This window comes from Anolis carolinensis, chromosome 2 (assembly GCF_035594765.1).
Source record: "Anolis carolinensis isolate JA03-04 chromosome 2, rAnoCar3.1.pri, whole genome shotgun sequence".
Lineage (NCBI taxonomy): Eukaryota > Metazoa > Chordata > Lepidosauria > Squamata > Dactyloidae > Anolis > Anolis carolinensis.
In genome coordinates, this window is record NC_085842.1 from 180,344,362 (window position 1) to 180,367,058 (window position 22,697).

The 22,697-nt window shown below is 43.0% G+C and overlaps 1 protein-coding gene across 1 annotated transcript; it reads left to right on the plus strand.

Annotated features, from left to right (window-relative positions):
- Positions 1-402: 402 nt before the first annotated feature.
- On the plus strand, positions 403-20,981 carry LOC100566729 (dynamin-1-like protein). Its single transcript, XM_003216885.3, has 18 exons — positions 403-559; positions 714-843; positions 3,220-3,370; positions 4,439-4,485; positions 6,559-6,630; positions 6,719-6,805; positions 8,164-8,326; positions 10,147-10,267; positions 10,609-10,740; positions 11,683-11,889; positions 12,029-12,149; positions 13,623-13,778; positions 18,117-18,206; positions 18,302-18,400; positions 18,500-18,643; positions 19,125-19,234; positions 19,404-19,563; positions 20,083-20,981. Exons 2-18 carry the CDS (start codon positions 742-744, stop codon positions 20,137-20,139), a joined length of 2,019 nt encoding a protein of 672 aa, XP_003216933.1. The 5' UTR covers positions 403-559; positions 714-741; the 3' UTR covers positions 20,140-20,981.
- The last annotated feature ends 1,716 nt before the right edge of the window (positions 20,982-22,697 follow it).

Below are 22,697 nucleotides of genomic sequence, written 5' to 3' on the forward strand. Positions count from 1 at the left end.
CTGCGAGGCAGCACCACATATGTGGAAGACACCCTCAGAGGCTTCGAGGCACCATGTCGGTGGCAGTCACTCTCAGAGGCTGCGAGGTACCTCACAATCTCCAGGATTCCTGCCAGAGACGCGTGGGCGAAACGTAAGGAGAGAAAGCTTCCGGAAAATGGTCATACAGCCCGATAGACTCATAGCAACCCAGTGAACCCATGAAAGCCTTCGACATTACTCCATTCCTTCACAGCAGCTTGGAGGACCGAAGCTGAGGTAACCATTGCAGTGAGAGAGATGTTGGTTTGAATGACTTGGTTTGATTGAAACGCCGTCCATTCGGGCGCCGCTCTCCGCTGATTGGTGCTGAAGCCGGCCAATGAAGCCCCGCGCGCGCCCCTCCTCTGTTTCGTTCTCCAATACAAGTTCACGGACAGGTGTCTTAGCCAATAGGTAGCGAGAAAGCGGAACACACCGACCAATGACGAGGAAGGTCGGCTCGGGCGCGTCGGGGGCAGTATTTCCTGGTTGAGGAGTGAACGGGGCTGTCGCCGGGTCCGGAATAAGCATCTTTGGGGTGAGCGAACCAAGGGAAGGAGCAGGCAGAAAGCGGCTCAATGAGGGGAATGCGGCGCCAGAAGAGAGGGCAGGGGCTGGGGGGCGAGGGGAGGACTCTTCCGGGGGCCTGGCTGCTAGGCTTCTGCTGCCTATAGCTATCCCCTCTCCCTCAGGAGCCACCCCGTCGCCCCCTTCCTCGCCATGGAAACGCTCATCCCTGTCATCAACAAGCTTCAGGAGATCTTCAACACCGTGGGAGCTGAGGTCATCCAGCTGCCCCAGATTGTCGTCGTTGGCTCTCAGGTGAGATTTTCATTGTCTTCAGCACAGAGGTGGGCAACGTGTGGCCCTCCAGCGGCACCTGGGTTGCCACTTCCATCAGGCCACTTCCATCCGCCTGACTCGACAGCAGTACGCGTGAAAAAGACCTTGGAATCCTCATGGACAACAAGTTAAACATGAGCCTACAATGTGATGTGTCTGCTAAAAAAGCCAATAGGATTCTGGCCTGCATAAATAGGGGTATAGCATCTAGATCCAGGGAAGTCATGCTCCCCGTCTATTCTGCCTTGGTCAGGCCACACCTGGAATACTGTGTCCAATTCTGGGCACCTCAATTGAAGGGAGATGTTGACAGGCTGAAAAGCGTCCAGAGGAGGGCAACTAAAATGATCAAGGGTCTGGAGAACAAGCCCTATGATGAGCGTCTTAAAGAACTGGGCATGTTTAGCCTGCAAAAGAGAAGGCTGAGAGGAAACATGATAGCCATGTACAAATACGTGAAGGGAAGTCATAGGGAGGAGGGAGCAGGATTGTTTTCTGCTGCCCTGCAGACTAGGACACGGAACAATGGCTTCAAACTACAGGAAAGGAGATTTCACCTGAACATTAGGAAGAACTTCCTGACTGTGAGAGCTGTTCGGCAGTGGAACTCTCCCCCGGACTGTGGTGGAGGCTCCTTCTTTGGAGGCTTTTAAGCAGAGGCTGGATGGCCATCTGTCGGGGGAACTTTGAACGCAATTTCCTGCTACTTGGCAGGGGGTTGGACTGGATGGCCCATGAGGTCTCTTCCAACTCTACTATGATTCTATGATTCTATGCCTGGTTCATAGGGACCAAGGGCTGGAAATCCACAAGTGAGTCAGCCTAGTCTAGAAGCGCCCTCCTTAGAATCAAAATAACCGAGTTGGGAGAGACCACAGGGGCCATCTTAGTCCAGTGGTTCTCAACCTGTGGGTCCCCAGATGTTTTTGGCCTACAACTCCCAGAAGTCTCAGCCAGTTTAGCAGCTATTAGTATTTCTGGGAGTTGAAGGCCAAAAACATCTGGGGACCCCAGGTTGAGAACCACCTCTCTAGTCCAACCCCCTGCCATGCAAGAAAGGTACAATCCAAGTACAAGTTAAGGCAGAGACTGTAAATGGACAAGCATTTCATGATGCTTTTTTATCCATCTGGGATTTATTATTTATTTACTGCATTTCTGCCCTGTTCTAACTCACCCTGAAGCGGACTCAGAGCAGCTTCCAGTTTTGGCAAACATTCAGTGCCACACTGAAACATAAAAGCATACAAATGCACAACACATTAAACTTAAAATCAAAATAAAACATATATATACAATTAAATAAAATAAAGGTAAAGGTTTTTCCTGACATTAAGTCTAGTTGTGTCTGACTCTGGGGGTTGGTGCTCATCTCCATTTCTAAGCTGGAGAGCCGGCGTTGTCCGTATACACCTCCAAGGTCGTGTAGTTGACATGACTGCATGGAGCGCCGTTACATACAATACAATTAAATAACTTAAAAACCTAGCACCTAATCCCGCAATTATGTCCAGTTCATTTCAATGGCTTACTCCTACAAGTCATAGAACTGTAGTTGGAAGATACCTCAAGGGCCTTTCAATCCAACCCCATTCTTAGAATCTTAGAATCATAGAGTTGGAAGAGATCACATGGGTCATCTAGTCCAACTCCCTGCCATGGTAGAAAAGCACAATCAAAGTTTTCCAACAGATGACCATCCAGCCTCTGTTTAAAAGCTTCCAAAGAAGGAGCTTCCATCACACTGTGAGGCAGAGAGTTCCACTGCTGAACAGCTCTTACAGTCAGGAAGTTCTTCCTAATGTTCATGTAGAATCTCATTTCCTGTAATTTGAACCCATTGCTCAATTGAGTCCTAGTTTCCAGGGCAGCAGAAAACAAGCCTGCCCCCTCTTCCTTATGATATCCTTTCACATATTTATACATGGCAATTCTGTCTCCTCTCAGCCTTCTCTTCTGCAGGTTAAACAGACCCAGCTCTTTAAGATCTCCTTGTAGGGATTAAACATACAAATAGGATGCTATGAGTGAATCCTTAGGAAGGTCTCTTCAACCTGCAGCCCTCCAGGTGTTTAGGGCTCCAACTCCCAGAAGCCCTAGCCATCTTGTCAGGAATTCTGGGAGCTGAAGTTCAAAACACCTGGAGGGCCACAGGTTGTGAAATCTATGCCTCAACCTAAACACAAGGAGAACTTTTCTTCATCAGCCTTCTTTGATCAGGCTCCAGACGTATTGGACTATAATTTGTATAATCTCCCATCTGCCTAACTGATGTCCAGTTGATTTTGGTGGGCTTGCTTATAGGAGAACTACTGCCTAGATTCACCCTGCCGCTAACACTGCCTCTCTCCACAGAGCAGTGGGAAGAGTTCGGTGCTGGAGAGCATTGTAGGCCGGGACTTCTTGCCACGGGGCTCTGGTGTTGTCACACGTCGTCCCCTCATCCTGCAGCTGGTGCATGTTCCCACATTAGAGGAGAGGAGGCGGGCGGCTACAGGAGAAAGCGGTAAGGGATGATGATTGGGCTTGAATTTGATGTTGCAGGATGGTGAGAAAATCATGTCGGTGCAATGATGCTTGGGAACTGATTCTGGAAATGACCAAGACTCTCTGGTTCAGTATATGGAGTGGGGGAGATGCTTTTTTAAAACAATATACTGAATTTGGATCACAACCTCATCAGTTCCAATGGTCAGTATTCAGGGATGATGAAAGTTATAGTGTCAAACATCTGGAGAGTGCCAGGTTGGGGACTGCTGGGAGCCAAACCTAACTTAAAGTAAAACCGTTATTTCTTTTGTTTTTCTTGCCCTCTCACTGCATTGTAGAATAGAACCGGAAAGACATTTTTAACAGAAATCAAAGAGCTGTCCTTGTTCTTCTTACTAATCTTTTTCTTGGGTTACATCAAGGTAGCTTTTGTGTGTTTTATATTGTTGGAGCTTTTTTGGAATTATGAGATGATAGACTTTATAGAGATTTAATGTTATTGTTTAATGTTATTGTCCACCATATTCATAATGAGAGAGTGTATTGAACTCAGAGACGATTGAGTTGATGAAGTCTACAGTAAAAACTGTATGTGGGGTTAAATTTGGGCTTTGGTGGTGACCTCAGGATGTAAATATTGGCACTCAGCACTGATGTCTTAAGCAGAAACCAAAACAAACATACAAATCAGTATGCACAGAGGCCAGTCTATCACTGAGTCAGCACAGCCAAACCACAGACCTCTGGAGATAGGGCTTCGAAATGAAAGGCAGAATGCATGGATTGAGTGAGAGATACATGAAAGGAAGTGGAACAGGGCTAGGGTGCCCAACCTTTGAGATGTTTGCCAGACTGATCATAGGAGAGGTGACTCAGGTGGGTTAGTTTGTGGCAATTCCAGTGGTGTTTGAGGCACCCATTCTTCTGTTTTTGGATATTAATAAGGATAACAGTGCTTTTTTTCTTTCAGGTTGCTTATGGGTCTGAGGAATCACTTTTGGGCTGCAGTACCATGTGTGGTGGGTGGTAGTGGGTGATGATGAAGTTTTTGGACATCTTGTGCTTTGCCTTTCTTTGACTGCAGGTGTCCAGGCGGATGAGTGGGCCACCTTCCTTCACTGCAAGCACAAGGTATAGACTGGGACCCCACTGGCATTCAGAGCCATAGGTGGGAGAAGCAGCTGTTTCATGTGCCCAGAATGTAGATACTTGAAGCTGTTGGGGAACTCTTTTCTTTGGGGAATTCAGTTACATTTCCCAGAGTCTTGGGGCATCAAGGTCTCAGAGGTGAGGCCAGTTTTTCCCCTCCTCAGCCCATGTTTGGCCCACAAACAAGTCTGTGTTAAAATGGCAGTCCCTTCACTGATTCTATATTAGCTAACACTGTGAAAGCTTCCATTCATTTATGTGAAGTGGGATTCAGTTGCAATAGTTGGGAGCAATCCTTAAGCAGAAAGAGCTTTTCCCTCCCTCAGCATGTGGCAAAATCAGAACATAATCGTTGGTTGAAAATGGTTTTGGCTTGCCATGGCCTTTTGCCTTTGATTGCTGTCTTGTTACCTCATTGCTTTTAAAGCTTCTTTGCCCTAGAGAGTAAAAGACATCTTTCCCCACCCTGGCCCACTTTACTGTTGGCTTTCCCTACCCGATGTTTCCCTGTCCTATCTTATTCATGAAGTTCAGGGTCCCAAACAAAGAGGACTATAGACCTGGACTGAGGATATGTCTACTAGTCTGCCTCTGTTCCTGGAAGGAAAATCCCTCCCAGTTAGCAAGGGAATTTTATACACATATACTCATATATCTCTTGTCCATTTTCATTAGGTTTCCTTTCATCGTTAACTTTGTTGACTTTTTCTAAAAAAAGACTTCCGCTTTTTTTTAGTATGAAAAAATATCTCCTTTGTTCCTGACCAGAGACTGAGGGACAAGGAGAAATAAAAAGAAGTCCAACATTTTATATATAGTATAAAATAGTCAAATCTCCAGGTGCTGGGGAATTTTAATTTTTTGTGCCTTTTTGCTTCCCTTCTGTATATCATTACTTTTTACATAATGCATGTCAGTGTTCTTGATTTGTGTGCCTCTTGGCATTTATATACGCTCTGAAAACAAATAAGGAGTCTTTAGCAGATCCAGCCATGCAAGCCTTGAGATGTATTCTTTTGGTTGGGAGAGGCCTTGCTTCTCAGGTTTTCAAATGTGTCCTAAACCCCATGTCATCTTTTGCCAGCGTAGTGAAATGGTGGCACTCTGAGGAAGAATTCTGGCAAAGAACAATGCTAATTATTTCTATAGCTTTGCTTCCCTGCCCTTTTTGGACAGCTTTTCTCCTAGCTGACAAAGTTCTATCAATATGTACTGATGTTTTGAATGGGACTCATTTCTGAGCCTTCTTGGGTAGGGTGGAAGTCAGGTTGCTTCTTATTTACATTGTGAACCATTTTATTTTTTCTTTTACTGCATCTTTTCTTGCATCTGTCTTGCTGCTCTTGGAAGAAGGTTTTTGTTGTTTTTGTACAGAAAATGTGGAGGACCAGATTTTTCTGTTAGCTCAGGTTGCTATGATACAATCTTAACATGTTGCTTTTCTCTTCAAAAAGTTGTATGTTGGGAAATTACGTAATTTAAGAGTGGGGTTCATGTGCCCTCCAGGTAATATTGAACCATAGTTCTCAGCAGTCCTCAGAATTGCTATGCAGGCTAAGATGGCTAGAGGTTGCAATCCAACAACACTTGGAGGGCTATACACCTTTTGTAGATGAAGTACGGCCTCTGCTGTCCTGTTTGTTTCCTCTCTTCTGTTTCCTTGTTAGTGCTGTTGTGAGCAGGACTCTGTTTGCCCCAACAAAAGGCAAGATGAGTGTCAAGATAATGGAAGAAGAGGGAGGGGAAGCTGCTGCTGTATTGTCCTTTACCTTCTCACTTTGATAATCAGTGGAGTATTGTGGCTTGGGTTGGACGAGGACAGGGTTCAAATCCCACTTGGGCATGAGTACCTGACCGTCAGCCAGTTTCTTACCCTAAGAGATTTTTCAAGGTTGTTGTAAGAATGAAAATGGGAGGAAGGCCCCGTATTCCTCCTTGTAGCCCCTTCGAGGAAACCAACAACATGTAACCAACAACAGCTCTTTCTCAGAGGCTATGGAACTGCTGTTGGTGTTGAGTCTGGCAGTCATAATTTAGGTCTTTCTTTTTCAACAGACATTTACTGACTTCCGCGAAATCCGACAGGAGATTGAGATTGAGACTGAACGGACAACCGGGACCAATAAGGTATTGGCACTACGAGTTCCCCACTCTGCCATTGTTAATCCTGTTCACACAGTCCTTCTTTAACTCTGGGGTTTGTTTTTGTTGGCAGGGGATCAGCCCTGAGCCCTTGTACCTGAAGATCTACTCTCCCAATGTGCTGAACTTGACTCTTGTGGATCTGCCAGGAATCACCAAGGTAGGAATCCTAGGAAGACAGACCCACAGAGGGACGGCCTGCTTTGGTAGACTTCCCAATGAACAGCAGTCAGCTGCTGATGTAGCATTTCTTACCATGTATGCCAACGTGTAAAGAGGCTATAGATCATTGGGGAGCATTTCAGAAGAAAGATTCTGGTTCTTTTCCTTCTATTCTTTCAGTCTTCTATCTCCCTCTCCTTCCCCACTAGACTGGCAAATAGCAGGTGGAGGAGAACAGGAAGAAAAAAAAAAGTGTTTCAGAGTAAATTTGGTGGCTTACAAGAAGTTTCTTTTTTACTATATTGATTTTTGGAAGATGGGGTTTCAGCGGGATATGTCTTCTGCATGAAAATAAAGATAATTGGGGCTGGTGGTAATGAACAAGCCGAGTGATTCAGGATGTGGTTGTCCTCACCCTTACCCGCTCCATCTGCTATTTTATGCTCTGTACAAATAGACCCTGATCTTTATAAAAGGGAACTCTGATTTCAGCTCTTTGGAGTAAGTCTTGGACAAGGAAGTTGAACTGTACCTTTAAAGGCTTGCCTGGTAGTTTTGCATCAGCCAGGATCAGCTTCAGAATTTGGAGGATATCAATAACAATACTGTTAAATTACCTGGAGGATCTAAAAAATTCCTAGAGAGCATATATTTTGTAATATGTGGGTATGTGAAGACACAGTCAGTAGTTCCATGGGTATGGGGAGACTCAGACAGTATTCAAATTAGAAAAAAAAATCTGAAGACCTTCTGGGGCTCTTCTTTATAATTAACTAGCTGTGCCCGGCCATGCGTTGCTGTGGTGAAGTCTGGTGGTATGGGAATAAAGTATTGAGGAATTGGTGGTAGTTAAGGTAAAGGGTAAAGGTTTCCCCTGACATTAAGTCCAGTCGTGTCCGACTGCACACTGGATTATATGGCAGTGTGGAGTCAAGATAATCCAGTTCAAAGTAGATAATATAAGATTATAAATGGGTTGTATAGCTGTGTGGAAGGGCCTTGAGTCTACACTGCCATATAATCCAGTTCAAATCTGATAATCTGTATTTTATAGGCAGTGGCGAAGAGGCCTAAGTGAGGCCTAACTCTGCCTGTCCCCTGGGCTGAGTGGGTTGCTAGGAGACCAAGTGGGCGAAGCTTAGCCTTCTAACTGGCAGCAATTGGATAAAAACAATTATTCCTCTCCCTCTAATTAGGACTTTTTCTTTTCTTTTTGTTTTATGAACGTAGAGGCATGGATGAGGGATTGTGCTGCCAAGTTGAGTGTTTCTGGGATGTGTAGTTTTGTTTTGTCCTAGGCCGAAATTTCATTACCCTTTTATATATATAGATATTCACCTTTGCATTTTTTCCCAGGTGCCTGTTGGGGATCAGCCCGCTGATATTGAGGTTCAAGTTCGAGATATGATACTGTCCTACATCTCCAACCCAAACTGCTTGATCCTGGCTGTGACTGCTGCCAACACTGACATGGCCACATCAGAGGCTCTAAAACTTGCACGAGATGTGGACCCTGATGGTAGGGCATCTGGGCATGTCGTATTATGAAGGAAGCGTTTGGTAGTCAGGGTGGTAAATGCTTGGGCCCCATTGACCAACTCACAGAAGACTGGAGTCTAGGCAGTCCCTGGGTTATAGACAAGATAAGTTCTGTCGGTTTGATCTTAAGTTGAATTTCTATGTAAGTCGGAACAGGTACTTTTTAAAAGTGCAACTCCATATATATATGCAGTAGAGTCTCACTTATCCAAGCTTCTGGATTATCCAAGCCATTTTTGTAGCCCATGTTTTCAATATATCATGATATTTTGGTGCTAAATTCGTAAATACAGTAATTACAACATAACATTACTGCGTATTGAATTACTTTTTCTGTCAAATTTGTTGTCTAACATGTTTTGGTGCTTAATTTGTGAAATCATAACCTAATTTGATGTTGATAGGCTTTTCCTTAATCCCTCCTTATTATCCAAGATATTCGCTTATCCAAGCTTCTGCCGGCCCGTTTAGCTTGGATAAGTGAGACTCCACTGTACTGTCTTTTTAATTAATGGATATAAAAATAATACAGGTTAGAATGGATAAGTGAGACTCTACTGTGTGTGTGTGTGTGTGTGTATATATATATCATTTTAGTTAGCATAGGGAAGGATTAACGTCCTTGTGTTTATTTTGCTATTTGTGTCCCTGTTCAGATTATTTCTTCTCACTTTCTGTCGCTGTGATCATTGGATTTTGAAAATTTTGGGTTGTTGTGGAAATAAGGATTTGTGATAATTATTATTAGTAGTATGAGTATTATGTTTATTTGTGTCCTGCTTTTTCTCTCTTCAAATGAGACTTAAATTGGCTTACAGTAAAACCAAGCCAATCCAATTTAAAACCTAAAAATATGCTAACATTAAAATAGAATTAAACATTACGGTATTAAACAGTTAAAACACTTAAACCAAAAAAAACCTATTGGTAGCTCAAATTACAGCACCCCAAATGGTTCTTATAAACCTCCTTCTTTAAAAGCCTGTCTTAATAAAAAGGTTTTAGCCTGCTGCTGGAAGGATAACAGGGAGGGAGCCATTTTGGCTTCCCTGGGCAGGGAGTTCCAGATTTGCTGGGCAGCCACTGAGAAGAAGGTCTGATTAAGCTTTGGTGTATACACCTTTTTCCCATGATAGCTCCTCCAGGAGTGAATTTCCCTTCTTACTTCCTATTATCTCAACCCCGTTTGTAACTAGGAATCGATGTAAGTCGGATGCCTGTAACTCAGGGACTGCCTGAAGTGGTCTTTTTTCTGGGGAAATGGCCCTCTGTGTGTGTTGATACAGAATAGTGATTCACAACCTTTGGGCCTCTAGGTGTTTTGGACTTCAACTGCCAGAAATCCCAGCCAGCTTACCAGCTGTTAGGAACTGTGGGAGCTGATGTTCAAAACACCTGGAGGCCCAGAGGGTGGGAACCACTGGTACAGAAGGACACACTGGGAGCATAGAACTGCTATATGTTTGTCCTCAAAAGGCAGCTCTGGATGGATGGGAATGATGGGAATGGAGCAGTGACAGGGAAAAGAGATAGCAAAAATAGGATGGAGTAGAGAAGTGGGCTAATAAATTAGCAACTTGGACCTGCTGTTTCCCCATGTTTCAGGCAATATGATCAGTAATACAGCACTGGCAAATTTTCAGCCATGCAATTGATTGATACTACAGCTTCTCCAGCCTTTTACTATTAGCCATGCAGGGTAGGGCCTCTGGGAGTTATAGTCATGGGAGTTACAGGCCAGAACAGTTGCTGACCATGATTTTCCCAAGCTTTGTAGTCATGAGAAGAACTTCTCTACAGGGCGAAGGACCCTGGCTGTGATCACCAAGCTGGACCTGATGGATGCTGGGACAGATGCCATGGATGTGTTGATGGGTCGAGTCATTCCTGTGAAGCTGGGCATCATTGGGGTGGTCAACAGGTGAGTGCTACAGGGTTAGGGAAAGAGACGCAGCTGGAATCAGGTGTTGGCACTTGCGAGGACAAGGTATGTGTGTATGGTGACAGTGTCACATTAGCATGGAATGTTCTTGAATGATGCTCTATATCTGTTGTATGGGTTATACTATTTGAGGATGCAGGATGGGGACCCTTCAGCCCTCTAAGTGTTTGGGCCTATAGGGCCCTATCAGCCCCAATTCTGGGAATTCATAGATCTAAATATCTGGAGGAAAAAGGTTCCCTGACCTTGATCCAGTTCTAAGACTTCAACCTACTTTGTGGTGGCAAGTTTACCCTTCTTCCCTCTGTTTCTTCTACCAGGAGCCAACATGATATCAACAGCAACAAGAGCATCAGTGAGTCTTTACAGGATGAGCAGGGTTTCCTGCAGAAGAAGTACCCATCGCTCGCCAACCGAAATGGCACACGCCACCTGGCCAAAACCCTCAATAGGTGAGTGGGATCTGAGACATCCTTCTGCAGATATTCTCTTCCCTTTCAAAATATTATTGATTGATTGATTTTAATACAATCTAGTTCAGAATCAAAGTAATAAATACAAGTGAAAGAAGAAAACAAAAAACATCTTTCTACTTATCTATCTAAGAAATTAAATGTAAATTAGAACACTAATCTGAAACAACATTAACTGACTAAAACAGTAGTTCTCAACCTGTGGGTCTCCAGATGTTTTGGCCTTCAACTCCCAGAAATCCTAACAGGTGGTAAACTGGCTGGGACTGACTAAACTGACTAAAACATTAACTAAGACACAAAGGGGCTCTGGCCCACCCACGTCCAACCTGAAGGGGAAAAGAGGGGGGGGGGGGGTTAAAAAGAAAAAAAAGTATCCTATAGTACAGACCTAACTAAATAAACCTATTAAAATTACTAGTAATAATACAGATTATTGCTTTAAAAGTCAATGAAGTCCAATTTTTCAAAAGAAATACCTTCAGGAGGTTTGCTTAGTCCAGCAACCTCCTTTTGTAGATTTTTTAAAATTAAAAAAACCCTGATAAAAAGTGTATCTTTGTAACTCCCATGAGGGCTGGAAGTCTGCTTTCTTTTCTAAAATGAAATCAGAGAACATATTTTCAGATTCCTTACCCAATTTTAAAGCCTTGTTATGTACCTTCAAATTTATTCCAACATATGTTGCCCTTATCCTAGGGTTTACTAGACAAGATTCGTTTGATATTTGCTTGGATCTGAGGCCAAGAAAAGTATGATTTGCCTAAGGTCACCTTGTGGGCTTTCATGAATGGGAGTTCTGAACTGGTCTCCCACAGTCCTAATCCAACATTCAAAATACTCCACTGGTTTTCTTGAAGGGTGTCATCTCCTTAAATGGTAACCAGAAGTACTGACCATGTTTTGATGCCCTCCTCCCAGGCTGCTGATGCACCATATTCGGGACTGCCTGCCTGAATTGAAGACCCGGGTAAATGTGCTCACAGCCCAGTACCAGTCTGTGCTGCAGAGCTATGGGCAGCCCATTGAGGACAAGAATGCCACCTTGCTTCAGATCATCACCAAGTTTGCCACTGAATACTGCAACACTATCGAAGGCACAGCACGCAACATTGAGACCTCTGAGTTGTGAGTCACCCTTCCTGGCAGCGAGGGGCCTGGGAAGGAATAGAAGAGTGGAGCTGAAAGTGGGGTTGAGGTGAGGTATCTGTCTGTTTGTGGGTACATGTACTTACTCTCTGAGGGTTGTACCATCTTCTTCCTTCAGGTGTGGTGGTGCCCGGATGTGCTACATCTTCCATGAGACCTTTGGTCGTACCCTGGAGTCTATTGATCCATTAGCTGGACTTACCATGCTGGATATCTTGACAGCCATCAGAAATGCCACAGTAAGTGACTGTCATGTTGCTGGAAGGTTACTGAGACCAATTCTGTACTCTGATCACAAGACTGTCTCACCTTCTGCCCTCAGCTATCTTTCTGGTGTGGCTGCTATAACTTGCATCTGCCATTGCCATCACCAGGGTAGTGCCCTCCCCTCTCCTCCACTCGGCCATATCAAGATTGCCTTCTCCTTTTAACTTGTCCTACAAAGTTTGCAGAAGTGTAGCCGTTATCCTCCCATAAGATTATGGGACACAGTTTAGTGGTGACTGAGTGAGCTCAGTAACAACAGAATGTCAGAAAAAGAAAATAGAAATCTGCATGGGAAGATTGAATTAGGACATCCAGGAGTCCAAGGATTGTTTCACATTTAACTTGTATAATATTAATAAATTATTTGAATGTACAGACACATGTTTCTCACCACCAACTGAAATCTGAGCCTAATTTAATTGGCGAAAAGTACATGAAGGGGCATTGAGGAGCTTTGGGAGCTATTCCCTGTCTGGTAGCCATGGGGATTTTGAGGATAGGTCATATAGATCCCATGCATTATAATGTTCCTCTTTCCAATTAAAAATCACAATGCCATGCATAAGCATCCAAGCTTATTAGAACTTTGTTCAGTCTGGCTGTTGAACTCTACTTGTGTTGAATTCCTTATGCAAATGGACATCGCAGTGGGTCCCACTGAATTTATTCAGTCCACAATCCTGCATGGTCCAGTATAATTCTACTTCAGATGGCTATTCTCCAACCCACTGTAAAGTCACTGCAGGCCTAATTCCAGCCATTACATGTGGGTGCAGGATTAAAGAAGTCTCTAGCTATGTCTCCAAAGCCAGGCATGAAATCCTCCACCGAGATCTGCTGGCATCCTCCAAATCTCAGTGGATTTGTGTCTGAGCACTTTGTGTCTGGCTATAAGGACAGCACCAGATACTTCCCCAATCCCCAACCGCTCTCACCAGTCACAGAATGGCTGTAGAAGGAGGGCAAAAGTGATTCTTTGATAGGTCCTGGGGAAATGATTGGTTGGTATGAAGGAGGAAAGGAATACCAATCAATACATAAACCAAAAAGAGATGCATGCGGTCTTAAAGTTAACTTACACCTATGCATGCTGGACTATCCCTGAGCAGAAAGGATCTCTTGTTTTCAGCAAGTAACCATGATGTTCCCTTTGGTGGTGGTGGTGGTGGTGGTGGGGAGAAGTCTATGCTAGCCCTAGGTGCCATGTAGAAAAAGCAGGATTCTAGTTAAATAAAGATGTGAAGGAAAGATTTGCAAGCCGATAACATTGGAGATGGTATTGAGATTATACTCTTTCTGGGAGACAATGCCCAAAAATGATTCAAAACTAGATGATTTTCTCAGAATCTGCCACATTCTAGTTCTTCTTACCGTGGTCACACATTTGTGTAGTTTTTTTGCAAGGTTGTTCTTCTGACCTTCGCTACTCTGTCACACTTGTTCAGGGTCCCCGTCCAGCCCTCTTTGTCCCTGAAGTCTCCTTTGAGCTCCTAGTGAAACGTCAGATCAAGCGCTTGGAGGAACCCAGCCTTCGCTGTGTGGAACTGGTGCACGAGGAGCTGCAGCGCATCATCCAGCACTGCTCCACCTACAATACACAGGTAGATGCGGGTTCTCTGTCCCTGCTCTAATGTGGCTTGTTGGCAAGGATTCCTGGATTAATAGTGTGTGGGTGAAACCTTTTCAGACCTTAAGGGCCAATTACAGCACTTCCTAACTTCTTGTTGTTCTACAATTTGAGGATGTAGCATGCTTTACATGGAAGTGAATTCCACTGAGCTCCATGGGATGGCTGAACAAGCAGGCAAAGAATTGGGCTGTGAAACAATGTCAGTGTATGCTTAACCAGCACTGCCAGCCAGCTCTCCTGCTGTCTGTAATACCACCTTTGTCTTTCAAACAAGAATTTAAATGAGCTTTAGCATTTGTCATTTTTAGCAAGCTAAATGGGTTGTTTTTAAAAATGGTTATCCTTTCAAATGTGATCTGCTGGAGAAATATACAGCCTTGCTCTGCTTGGTTTATACTTGCCTTTTGATGGGTTGTGGAATAGTCTTTGCTCAAATTTGACATTGTTTCTGACATTTAACTCTTGCCCCAAAGTGAGGGGAATCAAAACTCTGGACGGATGCCATTTTCCTCCTTGTCTGTTTTATCTTTTAGTCTGGATTACTAGGTTTGATTAGGAAAGATAACTGGTTCTACCTTGCTCATCTTGAAATACTACTTTCAAAGTAGCATGCCCAGATTCCGATGATATTCTTGACAAGGGTGTGCAGATGGCTGGTTGGGCCTAGAGCCTAAGGCAATCCTAGATATTGTCTTCTCCTTTGGAAGGCTTTCATGGGCTTGGTTCTCCAATCTGATATATATATATATTGCTGTTATTAAGAATATAAACAAATACTATAAAGTGCATCAAAATGTGTCATAGCCTCACCTCATCCTTCATGAGACAAGAATAGGAAGCCTTTTGAATTGTGTATCCTCTAAGTCAGGGGTCCCCAAACTAAGGCCCGGGGGCCAGATGCGGCCCTCCAAGGTCATTTACCTGGCCCCCGCCCTTAGTTTTATAATATCTTTTTGTATTAGTTTTAATAATATAATACATTGTATATACATATAATATTGATAATAATATTATGTTATACAATATAATACTAATAATAATACCATATAATAATATTAATTATATGTTATATATTACATAGCATATATAGTATAGTGGTATAGTTCAATATAGAATTATATAATGCTAATATTGTGCTATGCTAATAATATAATATACTAGCTGTGCCCGGCCACGTGTTGCTGTGGCGTTGTCTGGTGGTGTCTGTATTTTATAGGCAGTGTGGAAGAGGCCTAAGTGAGGCCTAACTTTGCCTGTAACCCTGGGCTGAGTGGGTTGCTAGGAGACCAAGTGGGCAGAGCTTAGCCTTCTAACTGGCAGCAATGGATAAAAACAATTATTCCTCTCCCTCTAATTAGGACTTTATTTTTCTTTTCTTTTTGTTGTATCAACCTAGAGGCGTGGATGAGGGGTTGTGCTGTCAATTTTCAAGGTTGTGGGGTGTTTAGTTTTGTTGTTTTGTCGGTTGCCAGTATTCCATCACTCTTTTATATATATAGATAGATTGTATGTATATATAGCTGCTTTGAGTCCCCTTCGGGGTGAGAAGGGTGGGATATAAATGTAGTAAATAAATGCAGTAAATAAATAACTAATTTTAGACTTAGGCTCGGCCAAAGTCTGAAATGACTTGAAGTCACACAACAACAACAATCCTAATTAACTTGACTATCTCATTGGCCAGTAGCAGACCCACACTTTCCATTGAAATCCTGATAGGTTTATGTTGGTTACAATTGTTTTCATTTTTAAATATTGTATTGTTCTTTCGTTGTTGTTGTTTCATTACAAATAAGACATGTGCAGTATGCATAGGAATTTGTATTTTTTTCCAAATGATAATTCGGCCCCTCCACAGTCTGAAGGATTGTGGACCGGCCCTCTGCTTCAAAAGTTTGAGGACCTCTGCTCTAAGTCAATAATATCTTGTTGTATATAATGTTTCCTTTATGCTTGAAATGTGCATTAAGCACATTTTTTACAGTATCAAAATCAAAATCTTTGAGGATGTATATTTTGGTGCCTACATAAACATTTTGAGTCAGCTGGTAGAAAAATATATTGACAAATTAACTGATATAATCAAGAATTGTAGTTGAGTTTAATCGGAACTCACAATGATGTTAATAATACAGGCTGCATACCATCTATATTCCTTAGTCTTGTTAGAATTCTGTCAGTTGTAGACAGGCATGCCATGCCTGTATGTCCTTATCTTTATGCTTGCAAATTCTTTCTGGATTGAGGAACAAATGGTATTGTAGCTATTTTCCAACTCATTAACCTTCTGATATGCTGACCGACTTCATCATAGGCAATCACTCGTGGCCAACTATGATGGTTTTAAGAGGCAGAAAAGTTGATCTACAACTTGCATCATGCCTATAGGATCATGGGATGTAATGGAAACTAGTTCAACACAATCAAAAGGTGCCAGGTTGGAGACAGCTGGACTATTTGATGAACCGAAGAATTGATTCTAGTGTTTTACCATATATATGGTTCTGAGTTACTCCACAACTTGTTTGAAAGAAACACTGTGGAACTAGAACGTTGTCCTAGGGGTTAAGAGAAGCTGTTGCATAAACACCTCCAGTTATTCTCATTAAGTCCACCTAAAATAATGCTGTGAGGTTCTGATTTAAATACACATTATGTACATTAAGGATAAGTAGATTAGAGGTTTAGCACCATCCATAACATCACTGCTCTAATTTTGCTCAACATCCTAAATTGCCTAGTTCAGTGTTAAAATTCTTCAAACAGAATTCCATTACAGCTTTCAACTCATCACCCCAGGACTGTTTTGCTGCAACCACTTTTCTGAATGGCTTTTGCAGTGTAGGATTGTGGAGTCTGACTTTGACCGATAGCCAGACACTTACATTATCTCTTATGCCAAGATCTATCAGGGTGTTGGTGGAAGCCCCATATCCAGACACAGATGGATGATGTCATTTGCTGAGACACAGACAAGTCTTGGCAGAAGGTATCAGGATTTGTCTGGCTATTGTGTATAGTGGTGCTTTTCTGACTCATCAGTTCCATCTTATGTAGTTGCAGAAAAACAGAGTAAAGTGTTCCCTCACTACTTGGTGGTTTGCTTTTTGCAGATTTGCTGTTTTGCGGTTTTTCAATAAACACTAAAATAATATTATAAATCATAAAAAATTACAATTTACAGCCTAAGGAAGGGAGGAAGGAGAAGCCAAAGGAAGAGAAAAGGGGCCCAAATGGCAACATGAGAAGGAGGCGATTTATCAATACACAATTGGTTGATAAAGACTTAAAATAGCGTATAATTACTAAAATAATGTATAAATATTTAACGTTCCTACTTCGCGGATTTTCACTTATTGCGGGTAGTCCTGAAACCTTACCTCCACAATAAGTGAGGGAACTCTGTACTTGGTTGTATGTTTTCCGGGCTGTATGGCCATGTTACAGAAGTATTCTCTCCTGACGTTTCGCCCACATCTATGGCTGTCATAGATGTGGGCGAAACATCAGGAGAGAATACTTCTGGAACATGGCCATACAGCCCAGAAAACATACAACAACCCTGTGATCCCAGCCATGAAAGCCTTCGATAACACATTGAACACTGTACTTGTTTGCGTGTTTGATTGTTGTGGCAGTTGGAAGAGAACATAAAATCTTTCAACCACTAGAAAGACCTAGGAAGCATACGGTGGGTTTATACTTGCATATACAATTGCTCAGATGCCTGCCAATGTGTTTAGTGGTCTCAGTTTACTAGTACTGGCTGCAACAAATTACATGGCTTTGGTGGAAAGCTCTGAACCTATAACAGATGGTCCATTTTGAGTTAGACCTGCTTGCCTTTTGACTGTCATCATAATAAGCAATGTTGTATTTCTTCTCATGCTGCTCATAGTCCTGCTATAAAATTATTCCTACAGTGTGCAAATGATGCAAAGAAATGATGCAAAGAAAGCTTTTCAGAATTTTGCTCACAAGAAATTGTTGGTGTTTATTTGAGAAGCTTTACATGAAAAGTATGGTGTGAAGTAAGTGAAGAAAGGCAGGTCCCAGGTTCCACAGTATCGATAGTCTACATTTCATGCAGGGAGGAGGTGGGAGAAGGTGACAAGGCATGGATGGTTATATAATAACAATTTTACAAGGAGTTCTAGTATTTTGATTTCTAACAGTGTGCTTGTGTGTCTGCGAATAGTGCAGTAGTTTTAGTTTACTCTAACACTTAAGTGTAAATCTTCATTAAGTAGTGTTTTTAATCGGTTGCTTGAGAAAACCCTTGCTTTAAAAACTCAAACCCGTCTCTTAGGAGTTGTTGCGTTTCCCCAAGTTGCACGAGGCCATTGTAGAGGTGGTGACTGGAGTCTTACGCCGGAGGCTGCCTATCACCAATGAAATGGTAAGGAAGGCTGGCTAGTTTTCTTCCACAAGCAAAGGGAGGCTGTCCCCGGGGATGATTGGGATGATTGTCCAAGCAATGCTTTTATTTTGTAGGTGCACAACCTAGTTGCGATTGAGCTGGCTTACATTAACACCAAGCACCCAGACTTCATTGACACAGCAGTGGTCTCTGCCTCCGTGAGCGGTTCTAAGGTACAGGCCTCCTTAAAACACCATGTATTCTGTCTCTGAAGCTTCACTTCATGTCTGACTCCACTCTGCTCACTCCAGCATTTCTGTGCACTTTCTCAGAATGAATCTGTTCCAGATGGGACCAGGCGATGGAAAAGCGAAAAAGGAGACGAACTCATCACTGAGGACAGGTCTAAGGGACCCTCCCAGACTTCTATTTATTCCAGCCCCAGTCGGTCCCATGCAGTCAACTTGCTAGATACGGTCAGCTGGGAGAAAGGTGGGGAGGGGGGAGATGGGCTGGATTCATAGGAACCTATCCCTGACCTGCTGGTTTTTTTTAAAAGTCTATTGCCTATGCTGAGTAGATGTGATGGCATTTGCAACCCAATATATCTGAACAATGCCCATTAATTTTGGAACAAAGGCTAGAACATTATCTATATTTAGATTAAAAATTAGGTTAGTTTGAGGCTGGAAACACAGGGATAAGCTGGAATTATCCATTATGGTAGGAGCTTGTGGAGGCTCTTAAACCTGAGAACGAAATGCATTTTTATTATGTTTCCAGACTGGTTGTTTTGTATCTCATGCACTGAAAACAGCGTGAAGGCTGAACTTTCGCCTTAAATTGCATTTGCCTGGGTCAGCAGGGGGTAGGAGACGTGTATGTCAGCACTCTTGAGGCAGAAATATGGATATGTAGTCTATCTGCTTTCAATAGCCTCTCAATTCCTCACCCTAGCCCATGCCTGCTACACGGAAACTGAGCCAGCGTGAACAGCGAGACTGCGAGGTCATCCGACGCCTTATCAAGTCTTATTTCCTCATTGTGCGCAAAAGCATCCAGGACAGGTAAATTGATTTGGCAGGGGATTTAGGCCAGAGATGTGGATCAGATGTAAATGACATCCGATTCTAGCACTCAAATGGAGCCTAGCAAGGTTACTCTGTGGCGTACACAGGCATCCTGAGACAAGATTCTGCTCGCCTAATAAAGGCTGTTCTGTTCTTCATCTTGCAGTGTTCCCAAAACAGTGATGCACTTCCTGGTGAACTATGTCAAGGATCATCTTCAGAGTGAACTGGTAGGACAGCTGTACAAGCCTCAGCTCCTAGACACGCTCCTCACAGAGTCCGAGGACATGGCTCAGCAGCGCAATGAGGCCGCCAATATGCTCAAGGTGATGGAATGCCTGAGCTGGACAGGGCAGCATAGGCAAACCCTGTCTGTGAAATATTACGAATGTGGGTGGAAATTTTGAATTTTTTGGAAAAGACTAAGTAGCAAACAGTTCTCTGCTGAAAGAGAACTGCATTGGCTGTGCAGCTGCAATGCAGACATGCTGGGTTTCACTTTTACTTCCTAAAAACCAAGCAGCCCTGTTCTATGACACATTTAGAACAACTTTGGACCAAAGATAAGATGTGCCCTCTTTGGAGCTTTTTTCTTAGGCAGCCCTGCCAAGTTGTTTTCATTTCTAGAAAGTAATTTAAAAATATGACCAATTATCATTCTTCCATGTTGTGTAGTTTTAATATTATTCTGCAGTGCATTCTAATGTACCTGATTTGTGATTCTTAGTGCCCATGTGCATTTCATATAATGTCTGTGGGCTACCCTGAGAGGTTGGATTGCACTGAAGATGAGTTTTTTGGAACATTTTAGCCATCCCCCAACAACGTCCTTTGTTCTCTTGCAGGCACTTCAGAAAGCCAGCTTAACCATCTCAGAGATCCGCGAGACTCAGCTTTGGTGAGCTGCATCCAGAGCTTTGGGGAAATCCCACATCATTGAATGCCACTTGTCCAGAGTCTTATGTCCATTCATATGTGCAGCGCACAGAAGTCTTTGGAGCTTTTTCCAAACAGGAGCCAGAGCCTATGGCCAGGGCTTTCTCTGATTCCGTTATAGAGTTGAAAAAACCTGTCCACAATTAACTGCGGGCCTGGGCTCTAGGAAACACCCTGGTGTCTACATTCCTGGACTGAATAGAAAAGCCCAGCTTTCCTATACTGCCACATCAATTTCCCTTGCATTTCCAAGCCTTCTAGTCCATCAGTATGAAATGACTTTTGTCCAGTTTGAAATCTGTTTCTCCACGGTTGCATCCTTGGGCCACTCTTTATTTGTGGCAACTCCACCCTCCCATCCCCCAAGTCTTGGTGCAGTCAGTAAATGTTTGGAGCGAGGCAGTTGTGTCCATATATGTGTATGCCCACCCAAGCACTAGGAGCAGACACTCATGTTGATGTGGACCTATGGGCAAATCCATCGGTGTTGCTAATTTTCTAAAGGTGGGTGAAGAGGCCCTAGGTACCTTTGGATTTAGTAAAACTTACCTGGATGGGAATCTACTGTTTCAGAGCTGGAGCTGTGAATGCCAGAGCTCGCTCACCTTGAAGCATATCCCCACTCTCACCTTTTTCATCCAGGTGTCATGTGCAATGGTGCCATTTACTTGAAGCTGCCACGCTTTCTGAGGAGGAGTGGGAGATTGAGCTAGATTTTGAACAACCCTCATGTTTGCATGCACCTCTGAGCCACTGCAGAACCCACAGTGAACCTGCACATTTCATGAAATAAAATTGTGGGAGATTATGCTTTTGTGCTTTTGTATTTTCCAGGTATGTGTCTGTGTGATGGGAAGATACATATGTTCTTGTGGTAGTACACTTGGTGTCTCACACTGGTGGAAGCCCTGGTTGAACCTACAGAAATAATTTAGGGGGCAATGTGAGGAGCTACCCTGTCCTGCCATGAGCAGCTGAATTGTTTTTTGGTGTTACTCCATCCCTAGTCTTTCACTGACTCGCCATGAGGGTTTTTCTGAGGGACATCTGACTGCAGGTGCTCTGCATATTCAGCCTATGTGGTGCACACAGGAAATGTGAACCATGCCTGTAACTGGCCCTGAACACATTTGCTGGGAGAGTGGTAAACTCTGACAGTAGTTGGCCAATAACCTTACCTTGATTTAAATGAGGTTTGCACAGTATTTCTTTTCATTTTACATTTCACTTTGTATATCGGTCAGCCATCTCCTGTAAGGCACCTTCCTGCTCTTGCAGTTATAGGATTAAAAAGCATGGTATTGATTAAATGCAGATTCACACAGCTGTGATCAACACACATATGAAGGGAAGAATGAACAGAACTTCTACAGGAAAGCTGATCTTTGCTTTGTTGGGAGTGGATAGGTGGAGACTCAAATTTATGCAAAAAATCGAACGAGTCTCCAGCACTGTATGGATTGTAAAACCTTTATACCAAAAATGGATAACTTCCTGAAGTCCAGGGGAAGACACAGAAATCACGCAATTAAAAGGACTGCACCTATCTCCACTCATTTTTATAAATTATAAAATCATAAATCTATAAAGTAGCCTCTTTTATTTAAGTGGACATGTTGCTGTTTTGACACCTTTCGACATGTTACGGGCCAGAAGGGGAACTTTATCAAACTGGAAATGATGTGTTTCTGTGGGAAGGGATGCATTTGGCTAGCATTTTGCTCCTATATTACACCATAATAATCAAGCAAAGTTATTCAACTTAGTTGAACACATTAAGCTCCAGTGGTCATGGCTTTTATGTCAGAACAGCAGGTTTTAATTTAGACTTAAAAGGAGTGATTCCAGGCACTAAATCCTATTTCTAATTAGGTTCAGCATCGATTAAATAGAGCTAAAACCAATAGTGGATTTACCATCCCATTGAAATGGGAACCACCAGTTCCTACTGCTGTGTGCACATTGAAACTGCAAATGCCGAGATTATAAAGTATGCCTGATGCTATGGTGGAATGACATTCCTAAGGAAGGAGGTTGCCACACAGTAAGGGGTAAAAATGTTTCACAATTATTCCTGACTACTTGCCTCTATCCCCTGCACTGTCTCCCAGCTTCAAGCTGCACCACTCTAAAATTATAAGCTGGTTAAGGTGGTTTGCCACCAGATGACTGAATCATAAAATCAAAGAACTGGAAGACATCCCAAGGGCCATCCAGTCCAACCCCATCATGCAGGAACATGCAATCAAAGCACCTCTGACAGATGGTCTTCTAGCCTTGCCGGATGCTATAGGAATACAATTCAAATTAAATCAGCTATACCTCCTTGCGCTTACCTTACCATGCAAACAAAATTTCAAGTGTCCAGATTTGAGGCTTTTGGTGTATGCCAGGGAGAAGGATTGTAGTCCAGCCTTGTTACCAGCACATTATTTCTGTGTATTTTGAGGACAAGTTAGAGGAACTTGGACATTATGGAAGCTCCTCCACTACCTTGTAAAGGTGAGCTCCATTCTTATACTGC

Excerpts from the sequence above, each read along its gene's own strand:
- LOC100566729 (XM_003216885.3), top strand. The coding sequence starts at position 742 with ATGGAAACGCTCATCCCTGTCATCAACAAGCTTCAGGAGATCTTCAAC. Across the intron at positions 844-3,219 it reads TTGTCGTCGTTGGCTCTCAG|AGCAGTGGGAAGAGTTCGGT; the intron begins GTGAGATTTTCA and ends CTCTCTCCACAG. Across the intron at positions 18,644-19,124 it reads CAGTCAACTTGCTAGATACG|CCCATGCCTGCTACACGGAA; the intron begins GTCAGCTGGGAG and ends TCCTCACCCTAG.